General features: G+C 50.6%; 1 protein-coding gene across 1 annotated transcript in view; it reads right to left on the bottom strand.

The window, feature by feature from the left end:
* The window catches only part of Epas1 (endothelial PAS domain protein 1), an 85,025-nt gene continuing 62,069 nt past the window's right edge, over positions 1–22,956 (bottom strand). The window contains exons 7-16 of the mRNA XM_016005046.3: positions 15,652–15,758; positions 9,517–9,664; positions 8,710–8,924; positions 7,507–7,694; positions 6,718–6,828; positions 5,209–5,714; positions 4,284–4,410; positions 3,977–4,094; positions 3,610–3,783; positions 1–2,202 (exon numbers count right to left, since the gene is read on the bottom strand). Coding sequence (XP_015860532.2) covers positions 2,051–2,202; positions 3,610–3,783; positions 3,977–4,094; positions 4,284–4,410; positions 5,209–5,714; positions 6,718–6,828; positions 7,507–7,694; positions 8,710–8,924; positions 9,517–9,664; positions 15,652–15,758 — 1,846 coding nt within the window. The 3' untranslated portion in view covers positions 1–2,050. The remainder of the gene's footprint in view (positions 2,203–3,609; positions 3,784–3,976; positions 4,095–4,283; positions 4,411–5,208; positions 5,715–6,717; positions 6,829–7,506; positions 7,695–8,709; positions 8,925–9,516; positions 9,665–15,651; positions 15,759–22,956) is intronic.

The raw sequence follows: 22,956 nt of genomic DNA, 5'->3' as shown, positions 1-22,956 counted from the left end.
TTGGATCAGAATACTTTAATAAGATATCAGTGTCAAAATACATTTCCTTATAAAGTTAAGCTCCCGTACAGTTATAATGTCATCAGTAGGAATTTGACAACGCAATAATGTTCATGAAGTTGTTACATGGACAGGGAAGGTTAATATGAAGCTCGGAGTATTTCTCAGAGTGTTTTCAGTTAAACTGCAAAGGGAAAATGCCCGTAATGCTGAGGCGACAACACAAGAAATCAAATACCAGCAGTCACCTGTCAATAACCCTTCAAGTTCCGTCACCGTGCGTCAGGCCACACCGCGCACCGACGTGCGACTTGGACAACACCGTGCCTAGGTCATTTTAGGTAGATTGACTTTGACAGTTTATTTTTGGTTTGGGCAGTAAGTCTCTTTAGGCTCACTGCGTTCTGGCCTGATGGGCTTTGTGTGTCTTTAAAGTTTTATTGTACCCGAGTGAGCAACATCTTATGTTGATTGGTATCACACACCCCAAAGGTGGCCTCCCTCTTCCCCAGTGAGTTACAAAGTGCTCTGGGAATACTATTTTCAGTGCTTTCTACCTATTCACGTCACTTCATGTGACAGAGACCTCCGCTAGAGGCTGTCCCCAGAGGTCTGCCTGCTGCTCGCCCACAGCGGGGCGCTACACCTAGGCTTGGCAGGGCCATCTGTCCTGCAAGCTGTGGGCGTGGCGGGGTGCAGGGCTGGTCAGACCTGGCACCGGCTCCGAGTTTAGCTCCCAGGACCGGGTCACTGTATTATTCGTGGATCCCCACTTGCTTTGTGAATCCCCATTCAGACCATCTCATGGTGGCTGTGGAAATACCCAAACGTGCCGCATGAGGGAGACAGGTAGAGTCACATAGCTCAGTGCGCTTGAAGGGCGAGGAACACGACCTGAAAAAAGGGAAAAGCGCCTCCTTCCCATCCCCGACACGTCCCCGAGCCCTCGTGGCGGCAGTCACAATGCATACGTACAGAATACACAGAGAAGATGAGAGAAGACAGCTTGCCTTGCTTGCCTTAGTGGCTCCACTCACAGGATTGTTTGCCACACCCATGGCACGTCACAAAAGCAAAAGGTCACCAGAGAGAGAAAGAGAGAGAGAGAGGAAAAGAGATCTGTAGCGGTGTTAGTACAGGCCTGTGGGAGTACTATACAGTTCTACAGTGTCCAGAACACTGAGAAAAATAAAATCAACAGCCCTAAACAGATCTTAAAAGTGATTTTGTGAGCAGGCTTCCATTTCTAAGTTTTTAGATATTATAAAGTACCCCATATATATGATAAACACTAAACCCAGATATAAATTTTCCTTTAAAAAAAAAACCCTCAGTTTTACTTTTGAGTAATAATAATAAAAAAATCCCCTGAACCTGGGGTGTGATGGGGGACGCCACCAAACGGTTCAGGAAAGCCACTGCGTGGCTTCACAGGTAACCCTGGAGTTTACCTTTCACATTGCTTCTTTTTTACCCCATAAGTCATATCAAAATCAGAGCAAAAAGCTGGCTTTTTAAAAAGCACACTAAATCTTACAATATGGTGATTAGGGGTGTGTGTGTGAGAGAGAGAGAGACACACAGAGATAGAGAGAGAAACAGAGAATCCACAGTGGAGCTTGGAAAGCAAAATCCTTTTCTCTTTGGCAACAACCACCACCAAAACCACTTCAGCTGAACGAAGCCCAGGCTTCCTCTAAGGAGAGCCAACGTCCACCATGCTTGTTAGTGGGATACTGAATGTGAGAGAGAAAAAAACCTTTGGGGAATATAAATTAGAAATCATTCAAGGAAGGGAGGGGAAAATCTTATAAAATTTCAGAACGTTTTCATCGGCGGAAAAAACGACTACGTATTTTGAAAACACGGATAATAAAGTGAGCATGTCAGGTAAAGGCCACTGCTTGGTGACCTGGGCAGATCGGCCAGGTCAGTACATCTCTTAAGAAGTGTGCTGGTGTTAGAGATACCTAATTGCAACACAGACAGAAGGTGGAGAGCTGGCAGACGAGATGGCAGGGCAGGAGCGTGCCCGGCCACAGGCCCTGGCTCAGGTGGCCTGGTCCAGAGCTCTGAGAAGGTCTCTCCCTTGCAGGAGTGTGGAACTTCCCGGCACAGGGACATTCACCTCACAGTCATATCGGGTCAGTTCCGGCAACAGGTAAGGCTCGAACGATGGCCCCAGCAGTCGACTCGCCATGCCTGCAAGAAGGGGCGGGGGGGGGGTGAAAGGGAGGAGAGGGAACTTTAAAAGCCTGACCCAACTGCTGGCACAGTGCCTCCCCCACTGAAGACAATCAGGGAGAAGGGCCCCCATGGCAAGAACAACGTCTCCATGGCAGGCCGGGAACGTCAGGTACCAAGGCCATCTTGCCTTGGGCTCTACTCCCCATTCAGAGGATGGAGCTAGAAGAGAACATGTCTCAGTGGTGCTGAGATCCAAAGTAGGTGCTAGCAGCAACAGGGGTCCCGTAGCTTTGGTACAGGGCAATGTCCTGGTGGCCTCTCCCTCCTGGGGTCCACCTGCTTCCCCTTGTCTGCATTCCTATAAACAGATGCCTCACCCCCTGTTAATTTCACCTCCTCTTTCAGTCATGGTCAGAACGTGATCTAAGTTGAAATTATTTTTGCTTTGGTTTCAATTGCCAGGGCAACCTGTCATGTGCTGACTACTGCTGACCAGATGTGTACCAGGGACTGAGTGACGCATGGTTCTCTCCTTTCGGGCTTGCCCGCCCACCTGCTGATAAACAGTGGGGCTGGGATATCAAGCCCAGGGCTTCTGGGGTTCCACAGACTGAGAACCCAACTGTAAGACTATAGACAAGGTTCTGGCATTTCCCCCCGGCCTCAAAGTCACAAATTATATGTGCCAAGCAGGGGCCTCTGTGGGAAAACATCTGGGTTTCAGTGGCAATAGCTGAACTTTCCGGATCACCAAGCTACCCTGCTGTCAGTGAGTCCCCCATGCATGCTTTCAAAGAGATGTTGTGTGTGCACTTGAGGCCACGAGGAGCTAAGGAAAAGACAGACGTACGCCAAAAGCCTGCAAGTGACCTGCTTATTGGAGGGTTCCTTCTAAAGCCTTCCAGCCTGCCTTTCCAGAGCAGCCAGCTTGTCTTTGCAGAACCCACTCCAGAGCAACTGTCTTTCTTAGAACTCCATTACAGCCCTGGGCTCCTCACCATCCCAGCCGCTTCCTTCTCCCGAAGCTTCCCTAGCCTGAGTTGGTCAGAAATAACTGTAGCTCTGCCCTCTCTCCAGGGCCATGCATATGGAGAGAGCGATTTCTCCTTCCTCTCTCTCTCTCAGTTCAGATTCTCACTGAAGGGGGCCTTCAAGAAATTCTCTAAGCAAGTCACTGTCACCCACTTCCTGGGCCTGGCACCATGCAGGTCCTGGCTAATCCATCCATCCTCATGCAGCCTGGCTGGATGCACTGTAACTAGTTGCCTGAGGCCTGAGCAGAGGCTCCAAAGGCGGCCTGTCATCCAAATGCAGAGCTGCCGTGAGTGGCTGCTTCCCAGCGTCCTGTCTGGTCAGGCCCCCCCCCCCCCCCCCCCGTGTGCATCAGGACCCTGGGTACGGTACAAGCTCCCACTCACTCACCTGACACCTTCGGGGCTCCTGGAGGACTGTAGTCCTGGAACTGGGAGGCATAGCCCTGTGGCGGGAACCCACTCTTGGCATTCTCCCCTGGGCTCACGGCAGATGGTGGCTGCGGGGGTGGCAGGTGTCTCAGTGGCTGGCCCAGGCCTCTCATGGAGTTTTGGGTGAATTCATCTGGAAGATCCAAGCCGGAGGGTGAATGTGGTGCCGTCTGATGGGACCGATGGTAGCTCTCAGCCTGCCTTGTCTTTTCAGAAGCTGCAGAACCCGGAGCCCCCTCATGGCATGGACATAGCCCATTCTAACAAGGCTCAGGGAATGGGCCCTGAGCCTCCAACCCTCTGGACCCCTGGTTAGGCCTGCTTACCAGGGGCCATGCTTGCACTGATGGTCTTGTCGGGCGTCAAAGGACAGGCCCCACCCATGAGGCTCTTCATACGTTTCCACATCAAATGTGAACTGCTGCTGGTGCCCGGAGGGTCCCCCTGCAGATGTGAGGTGTGGTTGGAGGCAGAGGGCAAGGGTGGGGTGGGGTGGGGGCACCACACAGACCCAGCAGACGGCACAGGGAGGTGCTCACCCCCGGCCTGAGCTGTTTACATCTCTGCCCTAGCCTCGCTCCCCGCCCAGGAGGCGGAGATGCCCATGGCGTCCCCCGCGAGGAGGCGGCTTACCCCGCTCGTGTCTTGGAAGGCGTGCTCCTCGTGTTCCAGCTGGCGCTTCAGCTTCAGCTTGTTGGAGAGGGCTATCATGGCGGGGCTCATCATGTATGGGCCGCGAGCCCCGAAGTCCTTGGCAGACCTGCCAAGCCCAAGAAGAGAGAGCAGGGTGTAAGGGAGTAGTCTATGGCCTCCCACCTGGTGTCTTCACAGGACCAGTACTTATGACGGAGGCGATTTATGGACCCAGAAATGTGGAGTGCCAAAGGGCCTGAACAGCTGTGGCTCTGCCTTCTCTTCCTCCACCTGGTGAGATGCCAAAGCATCCAGGCACCCGTACCTCCCTCCACACACCTGTCTATTACCTCAGCTATTCTCGGCCAGTCCTGCCCTCATAGGTGACTGTCCTGCTAGATGACATCAGTCTCTACAAGGATTTCTGCTCAGTGCCTCCCACCCAGAGGACCATCTGGGGTGCTTTACAAAGGGCACACACTATAGACAACACACCCCAGCTTCTGGGACTTAGACCAGTGAGCACCCGGTGTGGCGGGTGAGATAGGAAATGTTGGCGCCTGCGTGTATCCCGCAGAGGCTCTCAGGTAGAAGCCTGGGCCGGTGGAAAGCACGGGATTGTGGAGAGAATGGAGAAACTGTCACTCAAATACCTATCTGTGCCCAAAGATGAACCCTAATGTGAGTGAAGTACCCTTGGGGTGATCAAAAGGCAGACACCAGGTTTGAGGTACTCAGTGAGCCCTTTACTCCTGAGTTCTGGGCGTTTGGCCTTCAAATATCAGTTCTCTAAACTAGGTAGGTAGAGTGCCAGCTGCCTGCAGAGTGAGGGGCTATGGTGAGGTGGGAAGCCGAGGTGGGGCCCCAGAGCACCCACTGGTGGGTGTGTACGGAAGACTCCTCCAGCCTGGCATCTGTCACTGACCTCATCTTGAACATGGAGACGTGAGGTGAGGTGTTGGGCGGCTCCACCGGTGACGGCCCCAGTGGCAGAGCCCCCAAGGGTTCGCTGTTCTGATCGCCAGCAGGCCACTTGGTGGGCCCGAAATGTAATGGTGGGTCTGGAGGCCACTGAGTGTTGGATCTGCCTCCCATCGAAGAGAGAGGAGTGCTGGCCTGGCCACAGCATGGAGGCAGGGACCCTTTGTTCCCAGCGTCGAAGAAGATGGAGGACATGGGCCAATGCTCTGGCTCCAGCTTCCTGCTTTCCACCTGCTGGGGGTACTTGCCCAGGAAGAAGGGGCTGTGGGGGGCCCCCAGGGCTAGCGGCTGGAAGATGCTGGTCATGGTACTGAAGCAGTGCTGGGCGTTGGTCTGGGGGCTCTCTGGCACGTGGGGCTCCTCCGGGCAGATGGGGCTTAGCTGGAAGTCCTCCCCATCCATCGGGATGTAGGGTGCTAGAGTCTCCAAGTCCAGCTCGTTGAAATCCGTCTGAGGAGAGACACAGAGCAAAGTTGTATTGCCGTGGCTGGCCCGGCCCATGCCTTTCCCGGGCCTTTTCAAAGGCTTACTCCTCCATGCAAGCACTTGTATTGGAAACTCTCGGATGTGCCGTTGGGGCACAAGACTTTCTGGCCATGCACTTCATTCCATGCTCTAAGCTTCCACCCCTGACCTGCAATGCCTTCTTGTTCCATTCTCTTGCAGTCAGGCAAGCTCCCTGCCTCCATGGCGTAGGCTGCCCCTCCATCCTATTCTTGCTACACTCAAGCTCCCGAGATGAAGGGCAGCTTCTCTTCCCCTCCCTCCCAGGCCCTGTAGAGGGACTGCCGTTCTCAGAGACCTGCATCGGGTTCCCATGGTCCCACTAGAACACTCATAAACAGAGACAAGCTGTGGCCACAGTTAGTGACGGACCCCTCACTGCAGACAGGCCTCTCTAACTAGCACCCAGAGAACAGTACTGAAGCAATACTGCTTGCTTGGGCTAAGGAACGCCACAGGTGCACCCAGGAAAAGAGAGATGCCCAGAGACGATGAAAAAAATTTGCAGGCCAGGGCGACGGCACACATGAGGAGCCAGGTAGAGGCCTGGATGGAGAACTCGGTCTGAGACAGTCTGGGGTATGAGGATTGCCCCTGGAGGGCTGGCCGTCACCACATCCACTTACAATGATGTGTGGCCTTGTGCAATAAATTGTCATTGAATATACAACTCAGGAGCATTTCTGTCAATCATTTAAAGTGAAATGACTTTTTAAACTGCGTCGATTGAAGAATTTGGACGTGCCTCCTTAGAGGTTTGGTGGCGTGGATTCGGGGGGAGAGGAGGTTGAGAGTTAGAAGCGGAAGTGCAGGACTAAGCAATGAAAAAGCGGGAGGAGGGCTGGCCGCAAGCTCCCTGTCCCCTGTCCTTTGCTCAGCGCCCCCCCCCCCCAGGGGATCTCTGCACAGGGATACAGGAGCCTTCATCATCCACACGGGCCCTCCCTACCTGGGTGCTGCACTGGTCCTTCGCCTCGGTGTCCATGGCAAAGAGTTTCTCGATCACTTCCATCTTCAGGTGATCCTCCAGAGATGAGTAATAGTCTTCAGGGCTGTTGGGCTGGAGACGGAGAAGGAGAGGACCGAGTCAAGAACATGGTGCTTGTCTCCCCAGAAGCTCGATGTAAACGGACAAGCATGTTTCCCGACTCATTCGGCTGCATTCCACCAAGGAATGAAGGGGGCTACTATTTACAAGCTGTGTGAAGTAGATCCGTTCGCCAGCCTCTCTGAACCTTGGTCTCCCCGTAAGGAGACGTTTGCCTCACTTCCTAGACCGGGGGTTCTCAACCTTCCTAATAGATAAATAATAAAATTATTTGCGTGGCTACTGTAATTTTGCTACTGTTCTGAATTGTCATGTATTTGTTTTCTGGTGGTCTGAGGTGACCCCTGTGAAAGGGTCACTCAACCCCAGGGGTCACGAACCACAGTCCTAGGGCGTCTTGCCGTGCACATTGGATAGAGGCCAACAGAGCTCTGTGACTGAAGCCTTCCGTTTGCACAGAGACCAAACTCGGTTCTCACTGCGATTTCAGGGCTGGGGGACAAGGACTAAGAGCCAGCTGTCAGCTCTATGGTCCCTGGAAGATAAGCATCCCAGCATTCTGGGGGAGGGGGCACTGCAATAACTTGACGGGGACAGTATGTCGTATGTCTTGGAATGTCTTTTCAGGCCTTGGCAGCAGAGCATGGGGCCCGCCCGTTCTGTGTGCTCCCCGAGGAGGGTGGGGCTCACCGTGGAGCAGCTACTGCTGCTTGTGGCACTGGGCGTGGTGTTCCCTGGGGTGCCCGCCTGGGGCACAGTGAAGGCCGGCAGGCTCCCGGACTCACTCTGGCCGCCGTGGCTCAGCTCTGCAGCCCAAGGCTGGCCTGGGGGCAGGATGGCCTTGCTGTAGGCTGATGGTTCATCAAAGCTCTGGTTTCCTGTAAAGACAAGACATGCTTGGTGAAGAGTCACGAGGTCTAGGCTCTTCCCAGGGAGGAAGAAGCCCAGAGGTTTCACAAAGGTCCTAACAGGGTCCTGACAGTGGGCCTGGGATGGACACCCTCAGTACCCGGGAGCCTAGCTAAGACCGAGGAGCCTTTGACCAGAGCTGTGATTCAATATGGGGACTCCTTATAATGAGAACAGTTCCCAACAGCGTTTGCCTTTCAGAGATGACTGCACTTACTAGAAGCAGCTGATCCCTCAGAACACTCCAGAAGGTAGATGAAGTTACCAGAGATGGACGGGGCCATTTGTCTTAGTACCATCATGAAGCTAGGGGCTGCAAGATATCTCATGCAAGGGCTCATTGCCCTTTATCGTTCTCTGAGACATCAGTTTTCCTGTGGCCTCTGAATCGCACATATCACAGGAGACAGTAACTGCAGAGACCAGCAGTCACGGTTGGGCTAGGGCGGGGTGGGGTATGGTGTGACCTGGAAGAGGCCTTTCCATGACTCCAAGATGTCAGAATAGCTGAGGACTCTGCCTAGACCACAGTGACTTCTCTTCCAGTGAGACAGGAGAACGTTCTAACCAGACAGCCTTGAGGGCTTCATCCTGGCCCTGGATGTCCTCACTGGTGTTTTTGGCTTTATTCCTTAGCCTTCCACTTAAATAAGGGCGTGCACTTTGAGATACGTGAGGGGATCTACCATCTCTCTAGACAGGCCTCTCTCCCTCAACTCAGACCCCCACAGCCAGGTGGAGAACGGACCCATCTCATAGCCCACCTCCTTTTTCCCCTTCATGAGGACATATAACTCAGTGGCCAGGGAGTTTGGGGTCCTTTTGTGCCTGGCAGAGCCTGACCGTGAACACGTGGTTGGCACATGGGCAAGGGTCAAGTGTAGCTCTGGTTTAGAGAAGGTGTGTCTGCGGAGGCTTGTCCTAAGAAGAACTATTCCCAGGCTCAGAGGGGCCAGGGTTCAGCTGGGGCTAGGAAGTGCTCACCAAAATCCAGAGAAATAATGGCATCTCCTGCAGTGGGGGCCAGCTGGGCAAGCTCCTCGGGCTCCTCCTTCAGCTTGGTGAACAGGTAGTTACTCTTCTCAGATATGGCTAGGTCCTCACTGCTGTCGAAGATGCTGTTCATGGCCGTCAGGTGGGGCTTGAACAGGGATTCGGTCTGGTCCATGGAGAACACCACATCGTTCTTCTCAATCTCACTAAATGGCATGAGAGAGCTGTTCAGAGTTTCTGCATTTTTTTTTTTTTAAGTCAAAGCCTTTGGCTCCCCCAGACACAGAAAGTCCAATAGCTCCACCTCTCAGACAAAAGAGATGGGCAGGGATACTGCTGACATTTTGGAAAGGATCGAAGTCCGTGAGCCATGGAAGCAGAGACCACGAGAGGAACCTCTACCTAGCGGCTGTTTCAGATGGCTACACTGTGCAGTGAGCTGCTGGTGTACAAGAGGCCGGAATGCTATGTCAATTTCCTTCGTAATAGCTATGGCTGCCTGTCCTGTTCTTCTGGGGGCGGGGGAGGGGTGGGGGGGAGCTGCCTCCGAGCAGCTCTGGTTTCCCATTCACGCGATACTAAGCAACTACTGTACACAATCTCCTCCCCTTAACACAAGTCAGAGGCATGACACCATAACCGACGAGGCACAAGGGAGATGAGAAACCTCCAGAACTCTGCTCCTCAGAGCTCAATGAAAACCCCTCTTCAGAAGGATTCCCACCCACGGCCAAGAGCTTTGGGAGGTAGTGCCCGGGGCACGGAGAGGCTGGGTGCCCCGCCCCCTCCCCTCCTCACCTCAGGACGTAGTTGACACACATGATACACTGGGGCTGCAGGTTGCGGGGGTTGTAGATGACTGTCCCCTGGGTCTCCAGCCACACGTATCCTCCATGCTTGGCTAGCATCCGGTACTGGCCAGACACCACCTGCCCCTTGGTGCACACTAGGGAAGAAAGGGGGCCGAGATGAGAGAGGTGGAAGAGCATGTGCAGCCACATTCAGACCCCACAGGAGGTGTCACCTGCCAGGGGGTGGGGGTGGGGTGCGGGATGGACAGAGCTGCCAGATAGACACTGGGCACTGGAAAGAGTACCCTAGGAGGGAGGCCGGAGGGCATTTCAGCTGACTCTTCATTTTAGAAAGGGGAATAGGCGGTCTGAAGGAAAGCAGACCATTGCCTGCCCAGTGCAGGAGTGACCTACTCTACAGCTCTGCCAGGCCCCCTCAAAACCCTCGTTATCGGATTCCCAGGCAGCTCAGGGGAAACATAACCAAGAGCAGCACCCTGCTTCTTCACAGGCTTCAATCCCCCTCTGCAGGCAGCAGCGCTAGAATGCATCTTGGAGAAAGGTCCGCTGCAGGGATGCAGACCTGTCGCCATTCCCCGACTGTCAAGGACAGACAGAGGGACAGACAGACAGACAGACAGACAGACACACACACACACACACACACACACACACACACACACACACTAGCTAGGCAAGTGCTCTACCATGGAGTTACATCCCCAACTGTCTGTTTTTATTTTGACGCAAGGTCTCCGTAATTGGTCAGGCTGGCCTCCAACTCACTCTGTAGCCCAGGCAGGCCTTAAACTTAGCAATTCTTTTGCCTTAGCCTCCAGAATAACTAGGACTCAGGGTTGTGCCGTGAGACCCAGCTGAGGTTTTTTTTTTTTTAAGTGTGACCTTTGAACTTTCAAGGTCATCTGTTAGGTCTGTCACTTAGGGGGTGGGGATAGTGTCAGCTGGGGTCAAGAAAGGCCTGTAACCCAGGACCAGTTAGCCTCCTTACAGCCTCCTCAGCCACGGGAAATTCTTTAAACTTGCCTCCCAACTACCCACTGAGACTGCTGGCTTGGAGTTCTTTCCTCTTCTAGATTATTCTAAGAGTTCATTTTTACATGTGTTATCACTGTCTAAAAACACCCCAGACCCCAGACTGTCCTCTTCCCCATTCCCAAATGCATTTTCCATTTTTTTAGAGAGAGAGAGAGAGATTAAAAGCTCCTGTCCCCTAGTGTCTGCTGACTTCAGAAATGTCTGTTAGCTTTGTAAACTATCTACTCCCATCTTTTGGAAGTTCATTGTTGGGAGCTCAAGCCCAGGAGCGCACAGGTCACAGAGAACTGGGGAGATAGGTATGGTAGGAGGATCAGGAAGTCTTGCTGGCATGAGGAGTGTGGGGAAGGAACAATCCTGGTGTGGTTTCCTCCTCTGCAAACTGTGGTATTGAGACCAGTCATGTCCATCATTGTCATTATTAACCGTCCAGGATGCTACTGCTGCTTGTGCTGAGGATCAAATGGACATGCCCGCCTCGTCAGCTACACAGATGTTTAGAAGTCTCCTCGTCCCCACGCTATTAATGTCCAGTGCATAGGTACTGTCTGGTTACATTACACAGAACTGTTTACAGGCAATGTCTCTGGGGACTCTATGAGAAAACAGCCAGGCTCCCTTAGACAGTTTCCCTGGGTTTCCTGGTCAGCTCCTGGGCCATCTTCCTATTCACCAGTCCTGCATGGTAGAGGGACACGGCCTCGTGCATACTCATGCTGGTCATAATCTGCATCTCGGCACTTCTCACCCTCTTGAAAATCTTAACCAGCACCAGCGAGGGGCAGGAATGGCTGAGAGTTACATGTATGCATTGCTCCACAGAGCCCATAGCTGCCTCGTGAGATGAGTTCAAGTCCTTGTGACGATGAGCTCAGGGCCTGGTACATAGGGCACCTGTGGAGATCAGTGTCATGGTCGTCTCCTTTGACAAGCGACAGCATGGGTTATTATTAACGGGTCAAACACCCATTTCACATCTGCAGCGACTGAAGCCCTCACAGATTTCCTTCCACTAAACGTTTTTGCTGACTTGCACAAAAGTCTCAGACTCAAGAGTCTAAATTAGAGTCTCATTGTCAACTTTATTTGCTTCTCCCTAACAAGCTTTACTGGATTTTCATTTACCTTCCCTGGACACGTACCCATGTTAAGCATATAATGCAAATGTAAATACCATCACAGTGTAGCTATCACCTCAGCAAAAGCACAAAGCTCTTCATCTCCCCCAGCGCCAAGGTCCAGATGCCTAACTAATCCTAGTTCCAACCTCAGAGTCCAGACAACCACTGCAGACTTTCTATAGGGTCGTTCAAGTTTATTTCATGTGCCTGACTTCATTACACTTGATCAGTGGGTTCTTGAGGTGCCCATCGCTGCCGGTGTTTCTTGTGTCTCCTCCCCTTTTCATGGGGGAGTAGTATCTCACTGTATGGGCATACCACAACTAGTTTATCCCTTCGTGTGGATGTTTGAGTTTTCAGTTGTTGTGAATAAAACAGCAATAGACCTCTGTGTCCGGATCTTTGTTTGAACTCAGTTTCATCCCTCACAGGCGTGTAGCTAGAAGGGAAACTTTTAGAGGAAATGCTAAGACCAGGTTTTTATTATCAGAAGCAGCCAAATTATTTTTTCCGAGTAAAGGCTGTGTCATCCTAATCTAATCTTTTCAATGGAATATTGTACCGTAGGGAGGAGCGACACCACCCTTTAACATGAGGAGACTCGGGCTAGGAAGGCTCTGACTCGCTTCACACTGCACAGGACAATAGTGACAGCGTTCAGATAGTCGGTCTTTTGATTCCCGGGACAATCAACCCTCCCTGACTCCATATGTCGAGCCCCAAAACAAGTGAGAAGGCAAAGTCTGCTATGGCCACTTTGTTAAACCATCATGGGCTCCTTGGGCCAAGAAGGAACTTTGCTCTTCTCTGCTGCCCCTTTCTCTGGAGACCACCTAGCTGCGGGGACACGATTTCAAATCTGGAGTTAACTCATTTAGACAGTTCTTAATGCAAACCACATTCAAGGCTCTTAGTCTGTTGGATGAAACAGTTCACCAAGCAGAGGTTGTGACTGCACTCCTGGTAATTGCAGGCAGGGCCTGCTCTATGTGTAGAATCTAATTCACACCAGCATTCTAATCATCTCATTAATGCCAGCCTTGGTGAGGGGCCTGCTACTTGGGAGGAGATAGGCTTTTTATGGCCTTTAATCTTGTTTCCCTAAGAGCACAACAAAGAGAATCCACCCCTGCCCCTCCTTTGAGAGTAACAGCTTATAAATTAGTAATCCATTTGGAAATGATGACTTTCAATTATCTAAACCTGGTTGAGGACTGAGCTTCTCCAGGCATTTTGATGGGAAACACGTACAGGCTGAGACACACGGGGGTGAATTGGAGACATGTAACTTCGATGCGCTTCTAACCGGAGCCTCCACCTTGGCCGGGGGATGAGTGCCGATCTATAGTCCAACTGTATTTGCAGGGGAGGTGGGGTGGAGACCCCTCTCACAACTGACACTGACCCTGTTTCCAGCCCAGGTAACCTTGGCTTGATGCACAACCATTGGCTAAGCAGAGGCCTCTGTGCTCAGGGCAGCTTTACTTAATGCCACCAGGAACAACAACAATAAAACCAACCAACCAACCAGCCAGCCAGCCAGCCAGCCAGCCAGCCAATCAACCAACCAACCAACCAACCAACCAACCAACCAACCAACCAACCAACCAACCACAAACCCAGAGTCTGTACTTTATAGTTGAACTGTGAGTTATCTTTAAGTGTGCTGGGGGATTAAATATATGGAGTAAGTAAAAACAACATCCAACCAAAAAATATGTTTTTCAACATATTTCCCCCAGGAGTCAGCCTCAAAACTGATAGGGCCAACTTTTTTGTTGCTAGCTCTTTTTATAGATGAGGGAGTTCTAAAGGGGGAGGAGCATTTCCATATGACCGTTCCCACTGACTGTGCTTCTTCTGTTCACCCCTCCCCAGAAGACAAAGTGCGGTACTGTCCAATCCCAGAATTCCCAGATACTTAAAAAAAAAAAAAAAAGCCCTTGCCTCCCTGTGTTGATGGACCCCTTGGCTTAGAAGGCCGAGAAAGGAAGGAAGCCAGACCCCAAGGCACTAGCTGCTGGGCAGTACAGCTGTGTGTTTCTACCAACCTGCCATGGGGATGGGGAACCCTGGAAAACACAAAAGCATTGGGCCCTCTAAGAGAAGGCTGCAATCTCTAGCTGGGCCACAGTGATGGCATACAGGAGTAACCTGGTCTTTCTCTGCCATCCCTGGGTTCCTGGGTGGGGCTGGATCGAGGCTGTTGTCTTTGGGTATTTTTGGTTGTTTTTGCCAGAGATCACAGTGGGAGACTTGTCTGTGGTACCATAATGGTCCCTGCTGTATTATTAGATCAGATGAAACTCAAAGGCCACAGGGAGGAAACAGCAGTGTGAATCTAAAAGAGAAGCAAATGTTCTCTCTCCCTCTCCCCCGACCCCCTCAAAGCATGCTGTACCCAGCTTGTGGAGTTGCTGCTCAGTTAGTGGATCTGAGCTCTAGCTATCCTGACAGTGAGACAGAGGAATGGGAGACAGATTCAGGACTAGGAACCGAAAGCCACACTTCCGTTTCCTGTGTTGTCAGTATGGCTGCCAGGATGCGTCTCGGGGTTTTACCCATTTGACTCCTCCTATCCCGCCCTCTTATCAACCCTGTCTGGACCAGTGTCAATGCTGGATGCTCTCTCTCTCAAAGATCTATGAGATTATCGTTCACTTGGTGCTTGTAATGCCCCCCCCCCCCACACTATGAGAGATGCTAAGGTTAAAAGTCACTCAGCTTCGGGGAGCTCAGCCTCCTTTTTCCTCCACAACAAGACCCCTTAGGGAAGAGACCAAGTCTACCAATCCCTAGTCCTCAGAGGGCCAAGTACAGGTTCTTACATGGTGATGAGATTTATGGATTCAGAGAAACTACCCTGGAGCATCTAGAAATGAGAAGACAACATTGGGAAGCTGGCCGAGGGACCACTACAGAACCACCCTGTCCAAGTAAAGGTGGTCACATGCCAAGTAAAGCTACTTAAATTCTTGAAAAATCAAACTTAGAAAAAACATCTCCTTGCATCAGCTACATTTCAAGTACCACCTAGGTCATGTGTGGCCTATGAAGACACAGAATGTTTCCATGACAGAGGGTCTACTGGACGCCTCCATCCCAGAGTCCCTTCACCATGCAGGCTTTCCCTGCATGCTTACACTCTGCTGGCTGGACAGTCCTCTCCCTTAACACCTTCTCTGTTTAGTCCTCTCCTCCTCTGCCCTTACAACGGATCCAGTGCAAGCCCACTTTCTTCTGAACTCTCCCAGACCCCTCTTCTCTGCTGAGGTACTTGCTGCTCTAGCCCGGGTCCAAGCTGGTTATACATTGACTTGTAGATAGATGTTCTTCAGGGTTGCCTGCTGTGGGACGGTCTGTATGTCAAATTGCTCTGACTGGTCAATAAATAAAACACTGATTGGCCAGTGGCTAGGCAGGAAGTATAGGCGGGACTAACAGAGAGGAGAAAAGAGACAACAGGAAGGTAGAAGGAGTCACTGCCAGCCACCGCCATAAAAGCAGCATGTGAAGATGCTGGTAAGCCATGTGGCAAGGTATAGATTTATGGAAATGGATTAATTTAAGCTATAAGAACAGTTAGCAAGAAGCCTCCCACGGCCATACAGTTTGTAAGCAATATAAGTCTCTGTGTTTACTTGGTTGGGTCTGAGCGGCTGTGGGACTGGCGGGTGACAAAGATTTGTCCTGACTGTGGGCAAGGCAGGAAAACTCTAGCTACAGCTGCCCCTCAGGGTCGTACAGAATGTGGACTGCCTGAGAGGAGCCCGGAGTCTTTCCTTAATTTGCATAAAAGCATTGACAGGCTGGTGGTGGCTGGGGTTCTCTGACCATCTTGAAGGTATCTACCTTATCTGCCACCCAAGATGGCGACTCTGGGAAGGAGGTAATCAAGGTTATGCCTTGCTAATCACACTCCTCAAGGGCAGATAACAAGAACACAGGGTACTCTAGGAACTCACAGTTCTGGTGACTTTTGGTCATGTTCTCCGAGTCCAGGGCATGGTAGAACTCGTAGGCAGAGCGGCCAAGTAGCTCCTCAGGGTGGTAACCGATCAGTTCCATGATTCTGAATTAAAAAGAAACCAAGGTGAGGAGGAAAGACCAGATGAACTTGGACAAGTATGCAATCAGGGGCTCCAGACGCTCAACTGAGAAAGTCCTGGTCACACCATTTATTTATTCGAGCAAAACCCCATCACACTGGGCCTGCAACTGGGGGTCATCTCCCCGCCCCCACACCTCCTGCCCTTCCTGAAGTCCCAGCTCAGTGGACTCCACTGCACACACAACCCACTATCTAAGAAGTCCTGGGGTTAGGAAGGGGCCACACAGCTCCTCCTCTGGGTTCATGCAGATGAATGCCTGGAGATCCAGGAGGGCAGAGAGTTGGCTTGATCTCTGTGCAGGTTCCCAGGTCAGAACAGGAACAAGAGCTGAGGTCTCCTGACTCCCAGCTCGAGTGCATTCTAGCAGAGATTGGGGAGTGTTTAAACGGGAATCCTGTGGTCCAGGTGGGGAGACAGCCTGGCAAGGAGGAGCCAGGCAGGGAGAGTACCTGTGTGGGAGTGTCACCACCTGATGCTTCTCAGGTGCCATCTGGGACCCTAGGTATGTCTCCAGTGGCTGCTCTGCTCATCTCTCCTCATCTCGAGGAGAGGAGAGGACAGAGGTTGCTAAGGGGAAGAAACAGAAATCCAGTCCTCGCAGGTGAACAGGCAGCAAGGCCGGAACAGGGCAGGACTGCATGGAGCGGGGATGTGTTCATTCTGCATGGTGTCTGGTTTTGGTGGGAACTGGCAAATATGGAGAGCCATGGAGAAGCATTGAAGCCTTCTGTGTGGAGGCAGCTGAATGAACAAAAGCCTGCCCTAGAACCACTGTACTGGCAACCATCTCTGTCACAGGTCATGCCTGTGTCCTAGGTCTCCATCTCTGACACTGTATGTTTTCTCTCATGAGTGCATTGTCCGGTTTACCCAGCATATCACAAGTCAGAGCTGATGATAGGGTCTCATTAAGATAGTCCTACTTGGAAGCACATTCCTTAGGACACACTTGTGTCCCGTGTCCCCTGGGCAGAGGCTAAGGACAAGGAGGGGAAAACAAAAGCCGTGTGTGCTCACTTTGCAGTTCCACATTCTTTCCATCCACACGGGTAGCATGCATGTGGCTCTCACACTCCATCCTTCTGAGGGGTCATTTTACTCTCTGCGCTAGGGAAAACTGGCCGGGTTCTGGGTCTCTCCAGAGTCCAGTCTTGGTTTCCAAGCAACTTTTCAGCTCACTTGCCGTGTGCCGTGTACCCTCTGTCCTGGCCTCCTCTCCTCCTACTGTCTGAAAGCCTTAACTCTTGCAGGGTCTGCCTGAGGCCTCTTTTTCTCCACAGAGCCTCCTCCAATTCCTTCAGGCCTTGCACAGTCCCAAAGACCATGTGCAGTGGCCCTAGGGAGGATGCATGTGTCCTCTTTGTAGCTAAGGTACAACTGAGGCCTGCCAATCCAACACCATTAAGGAACCTGATCACTGCTACCTCCTTTCCTTCCTTAAGCATGACTGGCCACCTCATTGCACACATGTTTATGTTTGTGCACATGCATGAACACACACAAGTACCTCTAGCAGCTCGCCATAATCTGCAGCCTATCCTTCCATTCTGCATGGTGCCTGCTATTACGTGAGCTGAGAAGAGGTAAGTTTTCTGACTAGATACAATGCTGGAGGTCCAAGTTGGGTCAAACAGAAGGTTAGCTCCACCGAGCAAAAGGCTCAAGTGCAGCTCACTCAGCCCTGCGGTTTCCCTACGAGAGGCTGGCCGAATACGTGTGCCAGCCGCCATCTTCACTGCAGGATGATTCATCCCCCGGTCTCCAGGCTCACTGACCATGGACCCTGGAGTGGGCACCCAAAGGCACTTAAGCCCAGATGCAGTTGGGGTAGGATGAGGAGAGAAGAGTGTTGTCTGTGAACTCCACCATATGGCATCCTTGGTAAGTCAAACACATTTCAAACTTCGCCTGGGAACCAGAACTGTAGTGACAACAGGGTGACCACTTATAGGGTCACTGATTGGCCAGTCCGACTGCGCAGATGTAGAATTTTCTAGAAACCCTTAACACTGAATCCACTGGTCTTCTAAGAAAGAGATAATCCTCTTTCCTGAAGGAATCCCATTTCCTTTCAAGATTAGGATCTTTCCATCAAAACGCTCCAAGTAAATATTATAATTAGCCTCATAATAAGACGCTTTTATCTAATTACTGTATCATCCATTCAAAGGCACACAATGGGAAAGCCCTGGAAGACAAACAAACCTGATTTCAGACTTGCCAGTTATCTTCCCACTAGCAGCTTTCATTTATCTTGTCAGCCAAAATAAATATTTAATATCCCTCTTCGTTCCTTTAAACAGACTACTGTAAAAACTTGGAAATACACACGGCCCAAACACAATCGCGGAACATTTGGGTCGTCAAGACTTCACAAAGCCAGGAAGCCCTAACTTGGAGCTAATGGCCATTTGCCCCCAACCACAGGCACAGCGACGCCACAGAGAGGTTAAGGAACTGAACTTGTTTATAGGGTCTCTGGGACGGCCCCGGGGACCTTCCCAGCTCATTTCCCTGGCTGCACAAGAGCAGGCTCGGATAGATAACAGTGGCATCTGCTCTCTCCATCAGGGCGGAGGAACCATGTCTTTCTTCCTAATTAGAGAGACTTGACTCACTGGGAGAAGAATCAGTCGGGGTCACCCATGAACTTGAGAGTCAACTCAGGGCTGATCTGAGAGGAGAGGGAAATGGGTAAAGATTGACTCCATCAGATCTCGAAGCTGAGGACAGAGTGTATTCTTTAATGATGAGCAGAAGAAGATGACCAAAGATGAAGGGAACAGAGACAAGGCCAGGCAGCTACAAGGAGGCCGGAGAGGAAGAAAAAGAGGAAATATAAACAATGCATAGTGAGAAGGTTACTTGGTTCTGAAGTCAGTGCTACACCGAGAAAGTATGTGGACCAGACGAGGGCTTCAACCTTGGGAGTGAGATGCACCTGTAAAGTGTGATGTGTTTTATTCAGGTCCCCAGCCCCAGTGTAAAAAGCTGTTACAAGGTAGAACATGTCTGTAACCCTGGTGTTGGGGCGTAGAAGGTGATGTGGTGGTAGAATAGACAGATCCTGGCAGCTTACCCGTCAGCCAGTCTAGCCAAAACCGTAAGTCCCGGCTCACTGCGAGAGCATTTCAAAACCCAAGGTGGAGAATGACAGAGAGAAGAGAGAGAGAGAGAGAGAGAGAGAGAGAGAGAGAGAGAGAGAGAGAGAGAGAGAGAGGCCAATGTTGACCTCTGACCTTAGAAGCATGACTGCAGGCAAGCGAACCCATACATACATGTACACATAGATGCACACAAAATAAGGCGTGATGTGTTAAAAAAAATACATGTCTAGAAGTGCTGTATAGAATGGCCTACCAGAACAAAACTAGGAAGAAAATTACTTTCTGAGTGTCATCCTCTCAAGAGGCAGGAGAAACCAGCCACGAGCCTCACGGGGCTCACTTTATTCATCCTGGCTGTTAACAACCATAGGTTGTTCATGAGCGGGACAGAGCTCGCTGGTTCCAGATGCCACTGCCTGGAGACCAGGAAGGCCTGGGTGCTATTTACCCCTGTTCCCCACCGAGGGAAAAGGTTTGCTAAGCAAATTAACCATGTAAACGAGATGTCTATGGAGTATTGGAACTCTTTATGAAGATGAAATTTCTGAGCGCCTTTGTTCCATCTACTTGTTTTCCCAAGAATGCTTCCACTAATAAATGCTTCCACTCAAGTCTGCATTTTCCTTCTACGCTTTCACGACTCTGGAGGCACTCATTTTAGTTTCTGTATGTTTATAAGCATTGGCAATGCATTTCTTTAATGATATCTAGATTACTCACTACTTAGACTTCAAGACCTATTCATTCCAATACATTTTTATATAGATTGTATTTGCATATTGTATTGTATTTGCTTTAAGTAACAGCCCTTAAACCTTGCACGTCACTTAAAATACTGCCCAGTTATATGAAGTCTATCCAACAAGCTCTGTGGTTAATGGAAAAATCTATTTCTCTTCTCTGTGTGAGATGTGTTGTCTGTCTATAGGGTGAAGTTATATAGCAGGAGGTAGCCTGCTCTCTCTTCTAGACCAGTCCTGCCCTGCATGCCAGCAGCCATCTTTTAGTGGACAAACCCCTACACATAGTATGAGAGAAATGTGAGAAGTAGATTATGGAATGGTTCGAGCTGTGAGATCTAGGAAACTCTGAGATAAACTCCAGAGAGAGTTTGTAGACCATTTCCAGCAGTCTAGATGAGGCAGGATAACACATGAGTATTTTTACACATTCAAACACAGTTAGGGCTAATTCCAGAACACTGTCAGCTGAGCAGATACAAGGACACAGAGCACTTTAGAGCCTAACTTTAGATCTAAAGAAGCACATGATAACCCCTGAGAGGGACGGGCCTGCAAAAGTACTTAGAATCTAATATGTATACACCAGAATCCGTGCACAGTCCTTGCAAAAGATAACCCTGAACTTAAGACCATACGGTCCTATAGAAAAAGCAGCAACAAGTTTATCAAACATCACCAATGTGCAATAAAGAACATAATATCTTGTAATTAATTTGCTTGAAGCCAGTCTGTTTCATTCTTGAACTTAAAACACCTTGGGGCTGTCTTCACACATGTGTGTCTCACACCTTTTGATTCTTTATCATTTCCTCCTTAAAACTGCATTTATTTGTGTGTATGTGTGTACATATATGGGTGTGCACACCATGGCATGTGTGTGTGTGGAGGCCAGAAGAGCACTTGTGAACGTCGGATCTGTCCTTCCACCATGTGGGTTATTCTGGGGGTCGAACTCCGGCTCTCTGGCTCGGCAGCAGGCGCCTCTCTGCTGAGCCATCTCCCCAGTTACTTTATGGGTTTTCTTTTCACGAGCCTCACCTCCCCCTCACTTTATTCATCTTATTGTTCCTAGGCTCTTTGACTAAAACGAATTCACCATAAATCTTTTTTCCAAAGGTTTACTTTGTGTGTGTGTGTGTGTGTGTGTGTGTGTGTGTGTGTGTGTGCGCGCGCGCATACAGATGCCAGAGGTTGGATTCCCCTATAAGTAGAGTTACAAGTAGTTGTAATTATATGTATGTCAGGGTGGGGGTGGGGTGGGGCGACAGACAGAGCCAATGTTCAGTTTCTCGGCAAGAGCAGTACGCGCTCCTAACTGCTGAGCCCATCGCTCCTTGAGTTGGCTTTCTTCGCTGTTCTTCTCCTTGGCCACTAGATGGCATCTCCACATGAATTTAAAATCCCAGCCCCTTGAACGGATTTGCGAATGACTTGGGTCTTCCTTGGATGGATGGCATGTTCTGTTTTGTACTACAAATTCACTGTGGTTTCGTTAAGCTGCTTGTATCTCAAGCTCAGAACTCTTAGCCACCCTTTCTTCCTGATATAATAGTTTCCATACATGGTATCTTACGAAACAGACTAATAACTCCCATGTTTGGGAGCTGAGTAGAGAAGAGCATCCTTAGCACTCAGGATGCTGGGGCAGAAAGACTCGCAAATCGCCGGCCATCCTTGGGAGGGTGGGTGCTGGAGGGAGAGACTTTTTCCTCAACCTGGCTAAGCAACTTTACATCCGGTTGTCTGGGCAACAGCCGTCAGTGGTAAACAGGCTGAGCATCCTTCATCTGAAAAGGGCATGCTCAAAGGGCATCTGAAAAGTTCCGGGTTCTAGAGCATTTTGGACTCTGAATTTCCAGGTTGACTGCGGACAGTCTATACACAACATTTCTCCCAAATTCTCAAATCTGAAACATGTTTAGTTCCAAGCTTTTCAGATGAGCAATAATGTCTGAGTCATGACTGTGCCCCGTATATAACTGGGAATGGCAGAAGTTATTGGAGGGTTTTTGAAGTATTTACTGTCCGAAATAATTTTTAGAGACCATCAGGCACCCTCTCTTCCCCACTAAGGGACCGTAACTGGTTTTGAACCACAAGTGCATCAGAAGCAGCTGTTTGAAATGGATGGACTGTGGAAACCTGGGAGCTCAACAGTGAACAGTAACCTCCCGGTTGCCCTTCTCCTTCCTCTCTTCCCTTCCTATGACCCCCCTTTTTCTTTTATTGGATGTATTAAGTCTGTAGACACAAACAATCAGAGGGAAATAGCCAGCGGCCCCCACTGTGACTGTGGATTCAAACTGCCTGCCTTTCTCCGGGGATTCTTTCTAGCTTCCCCTAGGGAAAGCCACCTCCTTTGTGCCAGATGTCACTAACTCAGGAGCACTCGCTGGGTGAGATGGCGGACCTCTGCCCCTGCCCTCGCCATCACACGTAGGTGCTGGGTTTGCAGCGTATCTCTCAGAAGGGTATGTTAGTGTGTGCACGCACACCCACACACTGCTCCCCATCCCTACACACTGAAAACAGAACTAGCCCCTCCCCCCCAGCCCAAAGCAATCAAGAAATAACACTGAGGGATTAAACACTTAAAATAGTCCCTTCGTCAGCCGGCATGCCTGGCCGCTGGTGACCTAATCTGCTAATCGGTTAAACACTCCGCATGGCACCGCACACTGTGTGTGTGTGCATCCCTCTGCAATCGTCTCTCCAGCACGCCACCAGCTTCCTTGAAAGGCAAGGTTATGCTGAAGATACAGTGTGTCCCTAGACGTCACAAGCAGCATCTCTCTCTACACGATGAGTCACAAGGCCCCAAATCACAGGATCCTTCAAGGGAGGATCTACTCTGCCCGTCAGTCCCCAGCCAAGCTGAAGAAGTCGTCACGGGGGCCCCTCCCTCTCTCTGTGTACATGGTGTCTTCAGTCCCTTTGGGGACCCGTTTCTTGTACTTCCCCCTTTAACCCAAGGCTAGCGCTTTTACCTAAACCCATTCAAACCACATCAATGAATGAACAGATTAACACTGAACTAACTTTCCAAGGAATAGATCCCTCACCTTAAAACTAACCAAAGTCTGAGGGTTCCTTTTTAAAACCTTTCCTTTCTGTTATCTACAGATGGCAAGGGGTTTGAGGACAGCGAGGGGTTCCCTGCTTATGAAGCCTGGGGATGGCTGAGATCCACTCAGAGGCACCCCCGACTTCCATCACCCACAGCCCCCGGCCACTTCCAGGTGACTGGATAAGGGTCCCAAGGACCATTTCACCTCAAAGCTGGTGACATGGATCAGACATTGGGACTT

This window comes from Peromyscus maniculatus, chromosome 22 (assembly GCF_049852395.1).
Source record: "Peromyscus maniculatus bairdii isolate BWxNUB_F1_BW_parent chromosome 22, HU_Pman_BW_mat_3.1, whole genome shotgun sequence".
Taxonomy (NCBI): Eukaryota; Metazoa; Chordata; class Mammalia; order Rodentia; family Cricetidae; genus Peromyscus; species Peromyscus maniculatus.
The sequence above is the reverse complement of the archived record's forward strand: the minus strand, read 5'-3'. Positions and strand labels throughout refer to the sequence as shown.